This window comes from Schistocerca cancellata, chromosome 2, assembly GCF_023864275.1.
Source record: "Schistocerca cancellata isolate TAMUIC-IGC-003103 chromosome 2, iqSchCanc2.1, whole genome shotgun sequence".
NCBI lineage: Eukaryota > Metazoa > Arthropoda > Insecta > Orthoptera > Acrididae > Schistocerca > Schistocerca cancellata.
Window position 1 is genome coordinate 904,130,907 of NC_064627.1, and position 17,844 is coordinate 904,148,750.

Genomic DNA, 17,844 nt, shown 5'->3' on the forward strand with positions numbered 1-17,844 from the left:
AATGGCCAGTAGTGTATAATATTAACTGTGATGTGAAGAATTTCTCTGTAAATTGTAGAGATGAAAACGCAGAGGGCGATAGCGAAAACACTATTGAACAGTGTTATAGAATGAGGGAATGTTAGTTAGTGTGTGTGTGTGTGTGTGTGTGTGTGTGTGTGTGTGTGTGTGTGTGTGTTTGTGTGTGTGTTTACGGTAGTATGACGGGACGTGCGTTGTTTATATGATATGCAAAAGCTTGCTCAAAACAGTGCCTCGTGGAACTCATCAAGTGACGATTTGGGTTATCGCCGCAGTGCGTAATGAAAGTTGAAGTGACCATTATGAACAGAAAGGTGTTATGGTTTTAGTATTACTAAATGGATTGTTTCTCAGCCGGTAACGACAATGCTTACGCGAATAGGCATTATAGCTGGTGCTACCATATGAGTGAAACTGTTTTTACATTTAACTGCTTCGAGGGAGCCGAGGTTCCATAAAACTGTGTATTTTGTGTGTCGTATTAATGAAAAATCGAGTGTTTGAAGCCGTAAGTGTCGCGATGAACATAATTACTATTGCTCGTTAGGTGAAAGAACTTACGAACTTTCTTTTCTTTGGTCATCAGTCTTCTGACTGGTTTGATGCGGCCGCCACGAATTACTCTCTTGCGTCATCTCTTCATACTAGAGTAGCATTTGCAACCTTCCTCCTCAATTATCTGCTGGGTGTTTTCCAATCTCTGTCTTCCTCTACAGTTTTTGCCCGCTACGGCTCCTTCTAGTGCCTTGGGCGTCATTCTCTCATGTCTTAACAGATGTCCTATCAGCCTGTCCCTTCTCCTTTTCACTGTTTTCCGTACATTTCTTTCTTCTTCGACTCTGTGCAGAACCTCTATATTTTATCAGTCCACACAATTTTCAACATTCTCCTATAGCACCACATCTCAGATGCTTAGATTCTCTTCTGTTACGGTTTTCCAACAGTCCATGTTTTCCTACCGTACAGTGCTGTGCTCCAAACGTACATTATTAGACATTTCTTCCTCAAGTTGAGGCCTATGTTTGATACTAGTAGAACTTCTCTTGGCCAGGAATGCCCTTTTTGCCAGTTCTCTTCTGCTTTTGATGTCTTCCTTGCTCCGTCTATCATTGGTTATTTTGCTGCCTAGGTTGCAGAATTCCGTAACTTCACCTACTTCGTTACCATCAAAACTGATGTTAAGTTTCTCGCTGTTCTCATTTCGCCGGCCGGTGTGGCCGAGCAGTTCTACGCGCTTCTGTTTGAAACCGCGCGACCGCTACGGTCACAGGTTCGAATCCTACCTCGGGTATGGATGTATGTGATGTCCTTAGATTAGTGAGGTTTAAGTAGCTCTAAGTCTAGGGGACTGATGACCTCAGATGGTAAGTGCTCAAAGACATTTGAACCATTTGTTCTCATTTCATCTACTTCTCATTACTTTCGTCTTTCGTCGAGTTACTCTCAGTCAATGTGTACTCATTAGACTCTTCATTCCATTCAGCAGGTCTCGTAGCTGTTGATCACTTTCACTGAAAATAGCAATGTTATCAGTGAATCTTACCATTAATATTCCTTCACCTTGAATTGTAATTCCACTCTTGAACCTTTCTTTTATTTCCATCATTGTTTCTTTAATGTATGGATCGAACAGTAGGGGAGAAAGACTACATCCCTGTCTTACACCCTTTTTAATCCGAGCTTTTCGCACTTGGTCGTCCACTGTTATTATTCACTCTTGGGTCTTGTACATATTGTATATTACCCTTCACTCCCTATAGCTTACCCCTAATTTACTCCTACTTTCGAACGTCATGCACCATTTGACATTATAAGACGACGAATCCTATGAACGTGTCTTGATTTTTATTTAGTCTTGCTTCCATTTTCAACCACAGCGTCAGAATTTCCTCTCTGCTGCCTTTACCTTTGCTAAAGCCAATTTGATCATCATTTAACACATTTTCTTTTCCATTCTTCTGTTTGTTATTCTTGTCAGCAACTTGGATGCATGAGCTGTTAAGCTGGCTGTGCGGTAGCTCTCGCACTTGTCAGCGGTTTTACTGACTGTGAATTTGCGATTGGGGTAGTTATATGCAAACGTGGTGAACAGTTACATCGCGGTCGGAAATTGTCACGAACAGTGAGTGTATAACGTACTGAAACGACAGCTAGACGTGTACGTGCTTGACCTGTAAATTATCACCAACAATTACGTCTATTCAGGCAGTCGCCTGTTAAACGCCAGTGGGGTTGACTTTGCTGCGTAACCGAGAATAGGCTTCGCATGCATAATTCGTCGTGGAAATGCTACAAATGGAATTGCCCTAGTAACTTTGTCTGCAACATTACAAGCTGCCGCCGTCGTCTCAAAACGCCGTTACGCCTCTCCAAAAAACAAATTTTTTTGCTGCTCCAGTTAGAGGTTAACAGAATTCAGCAGTTCAGGTTGTAAACTGTTTGTTTCATCATGGAACGACTTTTTTCTTTTGCTTTCCTTAATTTTTATTCCAAAAATGACGTTGCGTGAAGTGGACTATTGACTTTTAATGCAGGTTTGTTGACCTACCATTAATTATAACTACATTTCGTTTAAGATTTTGAACATGGCTGCTCCTCAGCAAGTGTGCATACAAGAGCTTAAGTGCTTTAGAAATAACAGCCAACCAGTTCCAAAGTACAGGTTTAATTAATCTTGACTATGGTTTCGACGGTTTCAAGACCGTCTTATTACCCGTAGTCTTTTTAAGAGTCGTTTACTTTAGTATACGTCATCCACTGAACCATAACTTAAATAAGTTATGTAAAAGTATTAGTCGTACATTGACATAAACAAAGCGCGTACTTACTTCAGTAGTCACAGTGAGACACAAGAAAGTTACCAATAACTATGCTGGACTATTACGTGACTATGTAACAAACTTTGAGGGGTGATGGAGAAGGGTAAATGTACAGATTTGACATAAGAGACCCTGTGTCAGTTACATATTCTGGGACGGTTGTTGCTAAGTTTGTAGTGTAGGCAACTTTCAGACATGGTAGTAGGGACGAAAACAAGAAAAAACGGCTAACGAACTTGGGTTTTAAAATGCGTACGTTAACAGCCATGAGCACTTCTTCATCTTCGAAACTGTGAAACACATCTCTCCTACTGAAAGCTACTTGGTTTTCATATTGTTGGAGGAAGTTGTGTGGACCAAAACAAGAAAAAAATATCCAGTATATATAGGCTCTAAAACGGATAACTTAAGAGCTACGAACAGTAGAACTGATGTGTTTCACAATATCAAAGATGAATATTTTCTGGTAGCTCTTAAGGTATGTAGTTTAAGAGCCTATGTTTACCACACATTTTTTCCTTGTTTTAGTCCATTCCCTCATCTCTTAAAGTTAGTTATCCTGCAATGTTAGCAACAACAGTACCAGCACTTTCATTTTAAAAACAGTCTAGCGTACAGTACCGCCGTTGCCATTGACCGTTGTCTCGACCCTCGTATCGTACAGGCTTTCGTTTGTTTTTGCTTAGAACAGCTCAGTGTCGGTTAGACTGTCAGTGACAGAGCACCACGAGTTCCTGCTGTTGATAAGGCGAGTACACCTTTTATCAGATATCTTTACGACTTCCAAACAGAAGCAAGTTAAGAAATGTTAAGGCACTGTGATTGCTGTGTACAGATGGGAGTTGAGTTGGTGACCCTTCGTGCACAGCTCCAGGCAGTGTTGGCTTCCGTGACACAAGTTGAGGCTACTGACAAGGGCATCACTCTGTGGGGTCGGACGTGGGGATGCGATGGACGTCGAGCACGCCACGTGTCCCCCGATCGATCCACTGCTGTGGCCGCCCCAGGTACTGCCTGCACTGAGGTTGACCCCTCACCCGTGGTCAAGTGGGAGATAATTCCAAAGCCTGGCAGGCAGCGAAAGACTTTCTGTGGAGCCGAATGTGGGACCTTCCTGGATCTCTTGACGAAAAGGTTTCGGCATTATCCGTGGCTGATGATGTCTCTGAGCCGGATGCAGTCGTCCAACTCGTTCCAGAGGAAGCTTCGTGGTCCACAAGGTCTGGGAATTCACAGAGGATGGGTTTGCCGGTGGTTGAGAGCTCCAGCCTTAGGCGCGTAATGGGGCCCCTTAGGAACATGGCTGCCAAGGAGGGGAAGGAAGCCAGTGTGCCCTCCGTGTGCATACCGGGAGGGAGTCATTCCGGATGTGGAAAAGGTACTTCCGTATGCCACGAAGAGTACTGGGTGCAGCCAACTGATGGTGATGGCCCATGTCGCTACCAATGCTGTGTGTCGCTTTGGATCGGAGGAGATTCTCTCTGGTTTCGGGCAGCTAGCAGAAATGGTAAAGACTGCCAATCTCGCTTCTGAGATTAAGGTGGAGCTCACCATCTATAGCATCGTCGACAGAACCGTCTGTGGTCATTTGGTGCAGAGCCGAGTGGATGGTCTGATTCAGAGGCTCAGGCGGTTCTGTGACCATGTGTGCTGCAGATTCCTTGACTTGTGCGATAGGGTGGTTGGTTTCTGAGTTCCGCTTAGTAGGTGAGGAGTTCACTACAAACAGGAAGAGGCTACACGGGTAGCGGAGCCTCTGTGGAAGGGACTGGGCGGTTTTTTAGGCTAGACGGTCTCAGGAAACCACAGGACTGGCGTCCGTCTAAAAGGGGCAGCTAAAACACTGTAAGGCAGATGTAGAAACAATCAGTATTGTGGTTGTAAGTATTCGTAGATGTGTTGGAACGGAACCGGAACTCCAAGCACCGCAGCTCAAATAGTTATAGGTACAGAAAGCTGGCTAAAGCCGGAAATTAGTTCAGCTAAAATATTTTCAAACGATCTAACGGTGTTCAGGAAGGATACCTTAAATACAGTTGGTGGTGGAGTATTTATTGCTGTCAGAAGCAGTTTGCCTTATAGTGAAATTGAAGTACATAGTTCCTGCGATATGGGTAGAGGTTATACTTGACAATCAGACTAAACTATTAATTTGATCGTTTTACCGAACCCCGACTGAGAAGATATAGTTACTGAACAGTTCAAAGAAAACTTGAGTCTAATTTCAAATAGGTACCCCAGTCATACATTTATAGCTGGTGGCGACTTCAATCTACCGTCGATATGCTGGAAAATTATACGTTTAAAGCCGGCGGGAAGCATAAAACGTCATCCGAAATCGTACTGAAAGACTTCTCAGAAAATTATCTTGAAGAATTAGTTCAGGAGGCTATTCGAAACGTAAATGGTTGCGAAAGCATACTTGACCTCTTAGCAACAAATAATCCTGGACGAATAGGGATTATCATGACGAATACAGGGAGTAGCGCCCACGAGGAAGTTGCGGCTATGCTGAATAACATAACACCCACAACCATCAAAAAGAAATTCAAAGTACATCTGTTTCGAAAAAGCTGAAAAAATGCTCTTAACACCTTTTTAAGAGACAGTCTTCACTCCTGGCGATCCGATCACGTAAGCGTAGAAAATATGTGGAATGATTTCAAAGTTATACTGTCGACGGAAACTGAGAGATATATAATACATAGATTAATAACTTATGGTACTGATCCCCCATGGTACACAAAACGGGTGAGATCACTGTTGCAGAAGCAACGAAAGAAGCATGAAAAATTAAAAAAAAAAAAAACAAAAGCGCAAAATCCCGAAGATTGGCAAAGTTTTGCTAACGTTCGAAATATAGTGCGTGCTTCAATGCGAGATGCTTTTAATAATTTCGACAACGAAACTCTATCTCGTAATCTGGCAAAAAACGCAAAGAGATTCTGGTCATATATAAAGCACACCAGTGGCAAGACGCATCAATACCTTCACTGCGCGATAAGATCGGTGAAGTCATTGATGACAGTGCCACTAAAGCAGAGTTCTTAAACATGGTTTTCCGAGACTCCTTCACCCAAAGGAGACGAAGTAAATACTCCCGAATTCCAATCAAGAACAATTACGAAGATAAGAAATATGGAAGCAGAAATTCTCGGTGTCGCAAAGCAGCTTAAACACTTAATAAAGGCAGTGCTTCCGGTCCAGATGGTATACCAGTCAGGTTCCCTTCAGAGTATGCAGATGCAATAACTCCATATTTAGCAATTATATAAAACCGCTCGCTCATAGATGGTTCCGTACCTAACGACAGGAAAGTTGCTCGAGTCACACCAATATCCCCAAAGGAAATAGGAATAGCCCGCTGAGTTACACGCCCATATCACAAACGTCGATTTGCGGTAGCGTTTTGGAACATACACTGCATGCGAACATTATGAGTACATCGAAGAAAACGATTTACTGGCACATAGCACGGATTCATAAAATACCGTTCTTGCGGAACATAACTATCTCTTTATGCTCATGAAGTAATGAGTTGCTATCGACAGGAGATATTAAATTGACACCATATTTTTAGATTTTCAGAAGGCTTTCGACACCGTTCCTCACAAGCGTCTTCTAACCAAACTGTGTGCCTATGGAATATCGCCTCAGTTGTGCGACTGGATTCGTGATTTCCTGTCAGAAAGGTCACAGTTCGTAGAAATGAACGGAAAGTCATCGAATAGAACAGAAGAACTATTCGGCGTTCCCCAAGGAAGTGTCATAGACCCTCTATTGTTCCTGATCTATATTAACGACATAGGAGACAATCTGGGTAGCCCTCTTAGAATATTTGCAAATGTTGCTGTCATTTACCGTCTTGTGAAGTCACCAGATGACCAAAACGAATTGCAAAATGATTTACATAATTGGCAATTGACCCTGAATAAAGAAAAGTGTGAAGTTATACACATGAGTACTAAAAGATATCCGCTAAATTTGGATTACGCGATAAGTCACACTAATCTGAAGGCTGTAAATTCAACTAAATACTTAGGGATTACAATTACAAATAACCTAAACTGGAACGATCACATAGATAATGTCGTGGGTAGAGCAAACCAAAGACTGTGATTCATTGGCAAAACACTTAGAAGGTGCAACCGATCCAGTAAAAACACTGCTTACAATGCACTTGTCCGCCCCTTTTCTGGAGTGTTGCTGTGTGGTGTGGGATCCGTATCAGATGGAACTGACCGATGATATTGAAAAGTTCAAAGAACAGCGGCTCGTTTTGTATTATCGCGAAATAGGGCAGAAAGTGCCACAGACATACTATGTGAATTGGAGTGGCAATCATTAAAACAAAGGCGGTTTTCGTTGCGACGGGCTCTTCTCATGAAATTTCAATTACCAGTTTTCTCCTCTAATTGCGTAAATATTCTGTTGGCACCTATCTAAATAGGGAGAAATGATCATCACGATAAAATTAGAGAATTCATTGCACCCACAGAAGAATTAAGTTCTCCTTTTTCCCGCGCACCGTTCGAGAGTTGAACGGTAGAGAGACAGCTTGAAGGTGGTTCATTGAACCTCTGACAGGCACTTAATTTTGAGTAGCATAGTAATCACGTAGAATTAGATGTTGTTTTTGGTCTTATCTTTCTGTAATACGATTTTTGAAAATCGTATCTCCAGTAAATAGTTGAAATTTATTTTCTGTTCCACCGTTTCTCGGCGTGGGATATGTATGTCTGTTACTAATAAGTGAAACTTCTTTTACAAATTTAAGAAATATTATGCTTTTACCCGGACTTCTCAGCAGCTAAGCTACGAAAAGACTAAATGAGTATCCTAGGTCGATTCCTTATAAGACGCCATAAAATGCAGATATTGTCATAACAGTTTCGTGTAACTGTTTAACGCACACATATGACAACACGATAAGGAAATGCGAGATGAAAGAATAGCCCGAACTTATGGGGAAACTGTTTTGAGCTTAAGACGGAAATAAATGGCACACAGTTAATCACAGAATGCAGATCAACATACTTGTCGTATTTGGGACAACATGAGCATCTTGAAAGTTAAAGGCTGAAATGACTATATTAATGCAAACGTTGTGTCTTACCTGTCAGCTTCGTCCACAAGCCTTGCAACAAGGATGTCGTGAATATTCCCAATACCGTGGAGATAGAAAATTTCAGATACGTTAGTGGAGGAAGTTCGCCTGTTCGGCAACACCAGTAAGCGGCGTTTTCCCCTCCGGATGGCCAGTTTGGACGCCTTGAGAAAGGAGTCCACAGCAGCGACGGCATCGTCGCAGCGAATCACGACTCCCTGGCAGTCCGCGTCCAGGGCGGACACCAGGAGCTGCTCAGCTGAACTGTTTGTAGTGGCCAGTGAAATGCGCACAGTCGTGGTCCCAGAAGGAATTGCATCAAGAGCGGAATCTGGAAAATCTGATAACAATAATATACAATTATAGTTGACAAAGTGTTGCCTGAAAATTTCGGACGCCATTTCACGTATCACGTCGTCAAAAGAGCTGGGAACATCTTGCAGCAGTGCAATACGTCCTTCGCAATAAGCGAATTCAAATACTGCTATCAGCAACAGAATATACATTTCTTTCGGAAAATAAAGTCTCTCAGAATTTGCCCCTCAGAAATACAGTTTATTTTAAAAGTACTGATTTTGCGTCCCAATTTGAACCATAGAACTGAATTGCGAGTACTACACAGCCCTTCCAAGCTGATACTTTCTCAGACTTACCAGAACCTACCCCACTTAGTTGTTGTGTGTTTGAGGTTGGCAATACTCTTTGTGCGGTGGAACTGCAGTGAAAAATTCATTCGATAACTTACTTTGATACTCCCACCCCCCCATACAGTTTCCGTGTTACTCAAACAGAAATTCTGCCTCCCAATTTTTGAAAGGTCTTTTGCACTCCTCATAAAAGGATCAAAAGTCTGCTACTGAAATATAAGTGGAGAAATCGGTTTGAAAATCGTCCAAAGTCAAATTAGAGCATTACCCACCCATACTTACCCGTACGTTCCATGGAACTGCTATATATTTCAAAACATTTCTGAATATTTGATCAAAGGAAGCTCGGTCATTTGGGGGAAGTAATAACTTCAAACAATCGTTACTGAGCTTTTTTTCCCAGACCCAAATGATACATCTCCATCTCTCGTCGACCACGTTTTCGATAGCTTTTCGTTGGGATCGTTCTCAGGCTCCGTCCACGACTTTTTCATTATAATCGTTTACACTGTTCTGATCAGCGATTTGCAATACATTGCTAATCTCTCAATTCATTGCTTGTTCACATACTCTTCGTTTGTTTCAAGAGAAAAGAAAATCGTTATTACGTCAAAAAAAGTTAATTTGCAACCATTTAGTTGCTAACCTTCATTTTTTCTTCAAAATTTCCGTTTGAGACTATTGAATTTCGGAAATGAGACTAGCGGCAAGCTCAACATCAAAATTAGGGACCAAGAAGTAGGAGAGGAGAAAGGATTCTGCTACACTGGTCACAAAACAACACAAGACGGACGAAGCAAGGAGTACAATAGAAGCAGACTAAAACAAACAAATAGGGCGTTCCTGGCGAAGATTAGTCTACTAGTATCAAACATCGGCACCAATATGAGGAAGAAGTTTCTGAGAAAGTACGTTGGAGCACATTAGTGTATAGTTGTGAATAGTGGATGTGGGAAAATTGGGAAATAAGAGAATAAGATCGTTTGAGATGCGGTGCTATTTAAATATTTTAAAAATTATGTGGAATGATGATAGGGATAAAGAGGTTTTTCGCAGAATTGGCGAAGAAAGTAAACTACGGAAAACACTGACAAGAAGAAAGGTCAGTATAAAAGTACAAGTGTTGATATTCTCATTTATTTCTTTCGTTATACTTCTAGATTACGTTGCCGTATGAATTACTAAAATTTCATGTAGTCGTAGGTTGTGTGAATCTGTAGTGGCTATATTCACATATTATGTTTTTAAGACGAGACAAGAGATCCTGGAGTATTGGCACGTAGATTTTATTGCGATGCAGGGAGATAATAGTGTTAGATCTAAGACATATTGTTCTCTGCCAGAAGACAGTATAATAATTAGTTAACAATCAGCGATGTATTGCCCAACAATACGAGGACAGAGACGTCGATTCTCTCGGTACGTGTATAGCCAAAATTGCCACCATCATAGTCGCTGCACAAAATTTGTAGGGCTTCTATTTACTGAAACAGATCTTCCCACTGAATATGGTGACGCATACTTCTTGGTGTAAAGTATTACCTTAAAAAAATAATTGCATATTGTGTATTTAAATCGTAGCAGCTACAGCTTTGCGTGGGAGCAGTTCGTGGGATCAGTTTTACATGTAGTTTATCGACTGAAAAGCACTTATTCAGTTAGAACCAAGTCTGCGACATTGCTGCAGACATAACGGTGCAATGCGCTTACTGTCTCACTCAAGTGCCATTGTTTTAAGGAACTGAAAGATTGTTCCAACATAACATGTTAAAAGTTATGTCCACTTTCTAGAGTCATTAAACTGGAGTAGAAATCATACAGTGACATCCTGTCATGGGCGTCTGTACCTCAGCAGTAGCACAGGAAACTCTTATTTGTGATAATTCAATATTCCTGCCCACAGAGGACATAAACAACAGACTTGTACTGCTGAATTGTTCGTTACTTCATAACAGTAGGCGCCTTCCTGACGTGAAAGAACATTATCGTGAGTGTTTTGATGTTTATTATCTGGTCTAGTATTGCCTAAGTTAATGTAAATATATGCTATAAATGCAATGAGCAAATAACCCCATCAGACACGATGATTTGCACCCTGATGGGACTCAGATGTGCTGCTCGTGTTATGTAGATAATCAAAAATATATATGTATTACAATGCATTTCTCCGTTTTTAGTTGCTTAAATGATATTCTACGCAAATATTCGATCCTTAGGTGTACTTTTTCATAGTTCGGGTAAGAACTGGTCAAATACTTAACTGCAGAGATTTTCAGTCAGCACGTCACTCAAATCTCGGACTGGTTCGGTTTACAGTTCTAATACGGAGAGTATTTGTGATGAAGGATCGCCTGGTTTTGATTTTAGTTTCTGGATTTGCTTCTGTGTGGAATTGTTTATGCCTCGTTTTTTGAATATGTTACCTATTTAATGAGTGAATTTTTTTTGTGGTAGGTCATTGTGTGACATTTTTCGTTTAGTGTGGTTTGGTTAGTTTTCGCATTATTTGACTCTTTATCTTTTTTGGTTAGATTGTTAACCATTGTTTCTTTGTGTCCACTTTTCGATGTTATTTGTTTTATAGTGGGTAGTTCTTTCTGGTAATTACAAGTATTTGGGGGGATCCTGTTCAGCCTGTTTAACTTGTATCTGATTGCTGCTTGTTTGTGCTTCTGTGCGTGGTTAGAAGGTGCATTTAAGATAATGTCACTTATTGTGGGTTTTGGGTACATGTTAAATATGTGTTTATTATTGTCTTTTCTTACGGTTATGTCTAAAATTTTTTTAGGTTCATCTATCATGCATATTATGTCATCCATGTATCTGGAATAATAGATGATGTTGTAGCTTTTCTTGTTATTATGTGTACAAATATTAATTTTTCTATGTGATTCAAGAAAATTTTGGCTAATGTTTCTTTTTACGGTAACTCACTCTTTGCACTTCCTTCCTATTCATAAAGAAGATTACTCCTGTTACGCCACTCTCCACTGCTGTTAATATAATCATATGCGTACTCATGTCCCCAGAATTCTTTTTCATTTCACTCCACTGAATCATGCCACATCCATACTGAGCTCTTGCATTTTGCTATACAGATTTTTTAGCCTACCTCGCAATGCCAGACATCTGAAATTCCATGATCAGACTCGTAGTCTGTTACCGCTGCAGTCGCCTAACAGATATTCGAATTCAGTAGTCCGAAATGTTTGGCTAATAGAGAGACATTCATGACACTTTTTCTGCTACGAGGCGCATTTCCGTGGATATACGTTGTCATTAATCCAGTATTTTCTACAGGTGGGGAAAGGGAGGAGGGAAGAGAGGTGATCACCAACTCATTTACAGATAACAGAGGGAAGGTTGCGAGCCGTGATCACGTGCATGGAACTTGTCACGTCCTTCTGTTATTTAAGTACAGCTTGGTTATTATTCATTTCTATTCCAATAGATAACAGAAACTTTAAACTTTAACTCTACATGTGGGACGTTGGCTGCGGACTTTGGGTTCAACTTTCCGTCCGACCGTCCGGACTGGATTTTCCTAGTTCATATAGTTATCTCGTTTTCGACCGTATTTTAACGCAATGCCTTCCTTCATTTACTTTTTATTAGACGTAATGTTTATGGGCATTATTTCGAACTGCTTCAACAAGTCTCTTAAGGACACAAAGAGAGATGTGATTTACTAAGCATAGACGAAGTGTTTTGTGTTAACCTGTCATGATGTGGTCAGTTTGTTTCTTGAATATTACTGAATGTTCTAATAAACATCGGTTAATTAGTGTCTTAATAGCGCCAGGTGGTTGTGATTTAAAAGCAGGTCCTCGCGGAGGCCCTGTGTGGACTGTAATTATCGTATGGAAGCGAAACTTAGTAGAGACGCTAATCCATGAATAAAGAACCGCTTTACGTTCGAACAAAATTAGCTCCAATTTTGGCCACCAGGTGCATATCTGCGCAGTATAGCATCTCGTCGACTTCTCCGGTGTTCTTATTGAACAAATTGTGTAAGCAGAAGGTAATAATAAAATCGGCATTACAGCTTTGTCACTTGTTTGACCTTTTCTGCCGACATATCGTTCTTAATCCAATACAAAGGAAATATTTCTATTCATCTTACTTGTATTCACTGCGCCAGGTTTGCACCTATTGGCCAAAATAGGAACTAATTTTTTTCCGTGTTAAATCGGTCCTCTACTAACTCATTAGATTATCTACCAACTTTAGCGGCCATACGATAATAACAGCCCACTCCTGTGTGTAGCTGGACTTTAATTATAACAACCCGGTATTTAGCACAACAAAGATTGCAGTAGAATTTATCTTTGACTTTAGCTCTATGACTATGACATCTATCGAGTGTATGTGAACTCATGAAATGCCTTTATTCCAACAGAACATTGCCTGAAAATTCTAACGCTGCTATGGACTGAACGTAATGAGAAAATACAGCAAAGGAGATGCGAGATACTGCAAGGAAGGAAGGGGCACTACACACACTGCCTCTTCAAGAATTAAAAATCAGAAGTTGCGACACCGTGCCTCGGTCTTCCTATTGAAATGCGTAGACGGAGCATTTCATTGTGTGAAACACAACACACTGATACTTTTACTAAGCGTATGATTTTTTCCTTTCTATATAAATGGGGTTGGATTTTGTGATAGTTAAGCTACATTATTTCTCTTTTGTTTTTAAGGTTTATTATTTCAACAGTAACGTACACTGGATCATGCCCAGAAGTTGGGTAAAATGGTACCACTGTAGTATAAAAACGAAATGTTACCTGAGGTTACGAACTGTAGGTAGGGGTTGCCGACAGGGTGCGATAAGTGCGCAAAACAGCTGTCGCCCAAGCCATTCTCCTATGGATTTTTTGTTTTTAATTTGTATTAAACTTAGTCACGTATGCCACAGCATAACACGGTCTTGGAGAAAAGTCCACTGAAGGACTGGCAGGAACCATAACTGAGATAAATTTGGCTCAATAGATACACAAGTTCCATTCTTCCGCCATCAATTATGAGTCCAGTACATCATATATGGGCATTGTAAGGAATATCATGACTGTGTTACCAGAGCCACAGCACGACTTCTTACACTCGTCTTCATGATGGTAAAGTACATGCTTCCATTAGAGCTGTGTTAAGAAAAGTGAATTTTGAATTTGGTACTGTATGTTGAAAAGTGAAATCTGTGAAACTCATTTACGTAGAATTACTAGACATTTATTACAATTCTGAATCTAATTTATAAGGTTTCGATACACCATGACTTCTACAACTCCACAGTACTTCTCTGTCTACATTTTTACTTATATTCTGCAAACCATTGTAAAGCGCATGGCCAGCCGGGGTGGCCGAGCGGTTCTAGGGGTTACAGTCTGGAGCCGCGCGACTGCTACGGTCGCTGGTTCGAATCCTGCCTCGGCAATGGATGTGTGTGATGTCCTTAGGTTAGTTAGGTTTAAGTAGTTCTAAGTTCTAGGGGACTGATGACCTGAGAAGTTAAGTCCCATAGCGCTCAGAGCCATTTGAATTTTTTGAAGCGCATAGCGGAGGGGACGTCCCATTGCATCAGATAGGGATGACGTTGCATACAATTATTTTTCGTGAGAAAATTCAATTTCTTCAACACCTTCTTGATACTCTCCAATCTGTCGAAAAAAATTAAGATACGAAAATTTTTATTCCAGCCTTTTAACAGCTTTCTCTGATACTATTTGCAAAGTATAATTACATTTCGCCATCTTACAATAATTTATTTAATTCCATATTACTGGATAGTTGCTTTTCCGTTGTGATATGTTACTATTCCTTCTAGAGTGTGTACAGGTTTGGATTCTTTCCTTTGCTATGGTACTGTAAAGAGGTTGTAGCAACTTTACTATGTCTGATAATTCAAGTATTTAACGTGGTGTACGACAGTATGAAACAATGTAATCAAACCAATGTACAAAAATTTCACACAATTTCTCTTCCTTAATGAATTTTTAAAGTAAAAAATGGACTGATAGTCACCGTGTTTCTGAAATATATTACGGTAGTGATCAGTTACGGTAGTTCCGAAAGGGTTTGTTCGTCGCTTACCATATTTCAGCCGCTATACTTCGTTTATGGGTGAACAATATTTACATTGAAAATACCAGTTCAGTAGAACGCATATCCCTAAGGACTGCAGACAGCTCTTACGAAATAAGAAATAAAATCTTACAAGGTAAGAATTCTGCACATTTCCCATTTAGTGTACTGCCCACTATCCTTGTCTACGCCGTAGCGCTAAGACATAGTCCTTTTATTAGGTAAAACAGAAAACGGGCATTTCGAAAAGTAACATAGGTCAACAGCTTTTTGGTACCGGGATATTTGGAGTTGTTGTATAAATTTGAAGCCACGAATTGAAATATGGCATTGGTTTTTATCTAGGAGCCCAAATTTCTACGATATGACATTATAGTAAAATATACGTTACACCATTGAAGTTCAATTCGGTTATAGAAAGTAAACAAATAGACGTAATTTTTATTATATTACTCAAATATTATTGTGCAGTACATAAAAGTAAAAGAAAAGGCCATGGATGACACCAACTAGTCGCTAAACATTTAAGAAGCCTCTTTTTGGTGACTTCTTGAATGTATTTGGTATGCTTTTCTAAATTCCAGCAGTGATATCCCATCTTCGTAGGCATATCCCATTTTCCTTGGTAGCGGTCCTGAAAACACTTAATATCCTGCTGAATTCTTTCACCGTCTCCTTTACCGGTGTATCCCAAATATGCAGGAAAACGGTCTAAGTGGCTATGTAAATAGTGCAGCTGTGTAAATTGTTCAGCTTTTACACTCATGATACACCCAAGGGATTTGAAACTGACAAAAATGTCGTTTACGAGTTGAACATAGTTTTCAGCTTTTCGGGCGACTACTACAAACGAAGTTCAGGATTTTCCCTCAGCCACCTTCATAGAATTTACGAAAGTAGTATCCATAATTATTTCTCATGTGTTCACTTATTTGTAGGCCGACAAGTAATCCTGCTTTAACTTTTTCCGTACGCACTAGATGTATTTCTGTCCCTACAAATGTAAAGCGTGACCTGCTCTTATCACGAGCCTTCAAAAACTGTTTCGTAAGGCCCTGCATGATATGCAGCGGAGGAAATGTAATTTTCTCTCGTTCGACTAAAGAGCCGTTCATGATATTCTTTTCCTCAGCTCCAGTATCATTCCTCTTTAGCTACTATTTTCTAACCAAGTATGAAGTTTTGTCTCTGCTATCCCAGAAGTACAAGAAGTAAGGATATCTGGCGCGAATATTTTGCTGTTCAACAAGCAACTTTAGCGCTTTTAGTCCACACGAATCACTCACTGATGTGTATGATATTTTACATTCTCAAAGATTAACTACAGCGGTGCTCTTTCATTTTCTGAAAGTGACCAGCTAATATTGGACCATATTTTCCCCATTGTGTTTGATTTGAGCTGTCAATAAATAGGCCCCAAACATCAGGAAAATATTCAGAAAAATACATTTTTTCCAGGAGTTCTCTAATTACCTGACCAAATACAGCGTTGTCTTCCTGAGAGCAAAGGGGTAGCAGATCCTTTTCTCATGTGCGTTAATTTTTGTTCTTTGTTCCAATAAATTTTCGTCCTGCCGTCTGGGAGACAATAATTCAAAAGCTTCTTTTAACAGTTTGGGATACCTTGAGATGTAATTTAACTCATCCTGGTTGAAATCTTGAGGAATTGGTGACATTCCCTAATAATCACGGACACCTTCATTAGTATCAGGGATACGACACTCGTCCTTAATATAATCTGCTAGCTGTTCAAACGGAGGATTTGCTGCTTCCTCTAACTGAGGGATCACGCCTCTTCCGGAGACTAAATCAGTATAAGTCTAGTTGATATGGTTGTTTAGAGTCATTTAAGTAATATTCACTAGGTGGGAATAACAGCTCTCGAATTTGTTTTTGAGTTCTCTACGAAACATTAATACACAGAATTCCAGACACATTATCTTTCCAGTAGTCCATAATCGTAAATGTTCTGATGCGGCATCAGATTTTATCCTGATCTGGCCTGGCAATGTGTGTTCCCCGCATGTGTAGAAGAACACATCGGGATGATTTACCCAGCTTCTTTTACTTGAAATTATTTTATCTCTATTCATCAACACAAATACAATAATCCTAAACACAAATAACACACGAAGCGAACTTCGTTCAACACAAACTAATCTCAACACCATTGTTAAAGAGCACTTAATTTACCAGATGTTTGCTGCAGCTGATCGATTTTCTTCGGACTGACTGGTCAACTGACAATGGGTCAAGTGTACAGTAACCATTCCTTATATACATAATTCCACGTTTAGAAAATATGTTCCAAAAAGGTAAAGCACATGGAGAAAAAAAGATTTCATATTAAGGTTCAGCAGCCTGAAATAGAGAAAAAGGCTGTGCTGAAATCCAAGATACCAAATGAATAAGTTTCCTGTCGGCCTGTGCGATAGATACATACTCGTTTAATAAATTTAGACAGCTTTTCCTTGCTGCAATCTACTATCTATTTACATTTCATATGCATTTCGTCTCTTTATATTACAGCCATCTTCTGTGGATTTAATCTAGAATAATGCAGTTTTGTTATTACACACGTCACTGATTCGAAACACTTCATGCCCTAATTTTTACACATATAAAATGATTCCTAAAATAAGTGGTTTCTCCTGATAAAATCTTCGGTTCTTCTCATCTGGTCATAGCTTGGAGCTCACATATTCACTGCCCAACATTTATCCACTCGAGAGCTATTCGTTCCCAATCAGTATCCTTTCAACAGGTACAACTACACTCTTTCATTGGATTTTTTCCCATCAGTCTAAAGACGAATTCCCCTCGTGTGTCTTCTCGGAGAAGTACTAGAATTCAATGTCCTCATTTATTTGTTGGCTGTATTCAAACTGCGTCTTCCCCTATGGTTTGTATCCTACACATCTCCGACAAGCACCATGGAATTGATGTTTTAATATACATCCTATCATCCTGTCTCTTTCCCTAGTCAATCGTTTCCCACGTCGTCGCCGAATATGCGGAGAAATCCCTTCTCTTCTTACCAAGCGACATACTTTACCACGTTCATTTATAGCACTACATCTCAAACGCTTGAATTTTCTTCTTCTTTCGGTTTTCCCGGAGTCCACAATTCACCTCCATACAATCCTATGCTCAGAAATGCTTTCCTCAA

At 40.1% G+C, this 17,844-nt stretch overlaps 1 protein-coding gene across 1 annotated transcript in view; it reads right to left on the minus strand.

Annotated features, from left to right (window-relative positions):
* The window catches only part of LOC126159785 (glutamate receptor 1-like), a 127,780-nt gene that overhangs the window by 70,523 nt on the left and 39,413 nt on the right, over nucleotides 1-17,844 (minus strand). The window contains exon 2 of the mRNA XM_049916575.1: nucleotides 7,957-8,287. Within this exon, the coding sequence (XP_049772532.1) occupies nucleotides 7,957-8,287 (331 nt within the window). The remainder of the gene's footprint in view (nucleotides 1-7,956; nucleotides 8,288-17,844) is intronic.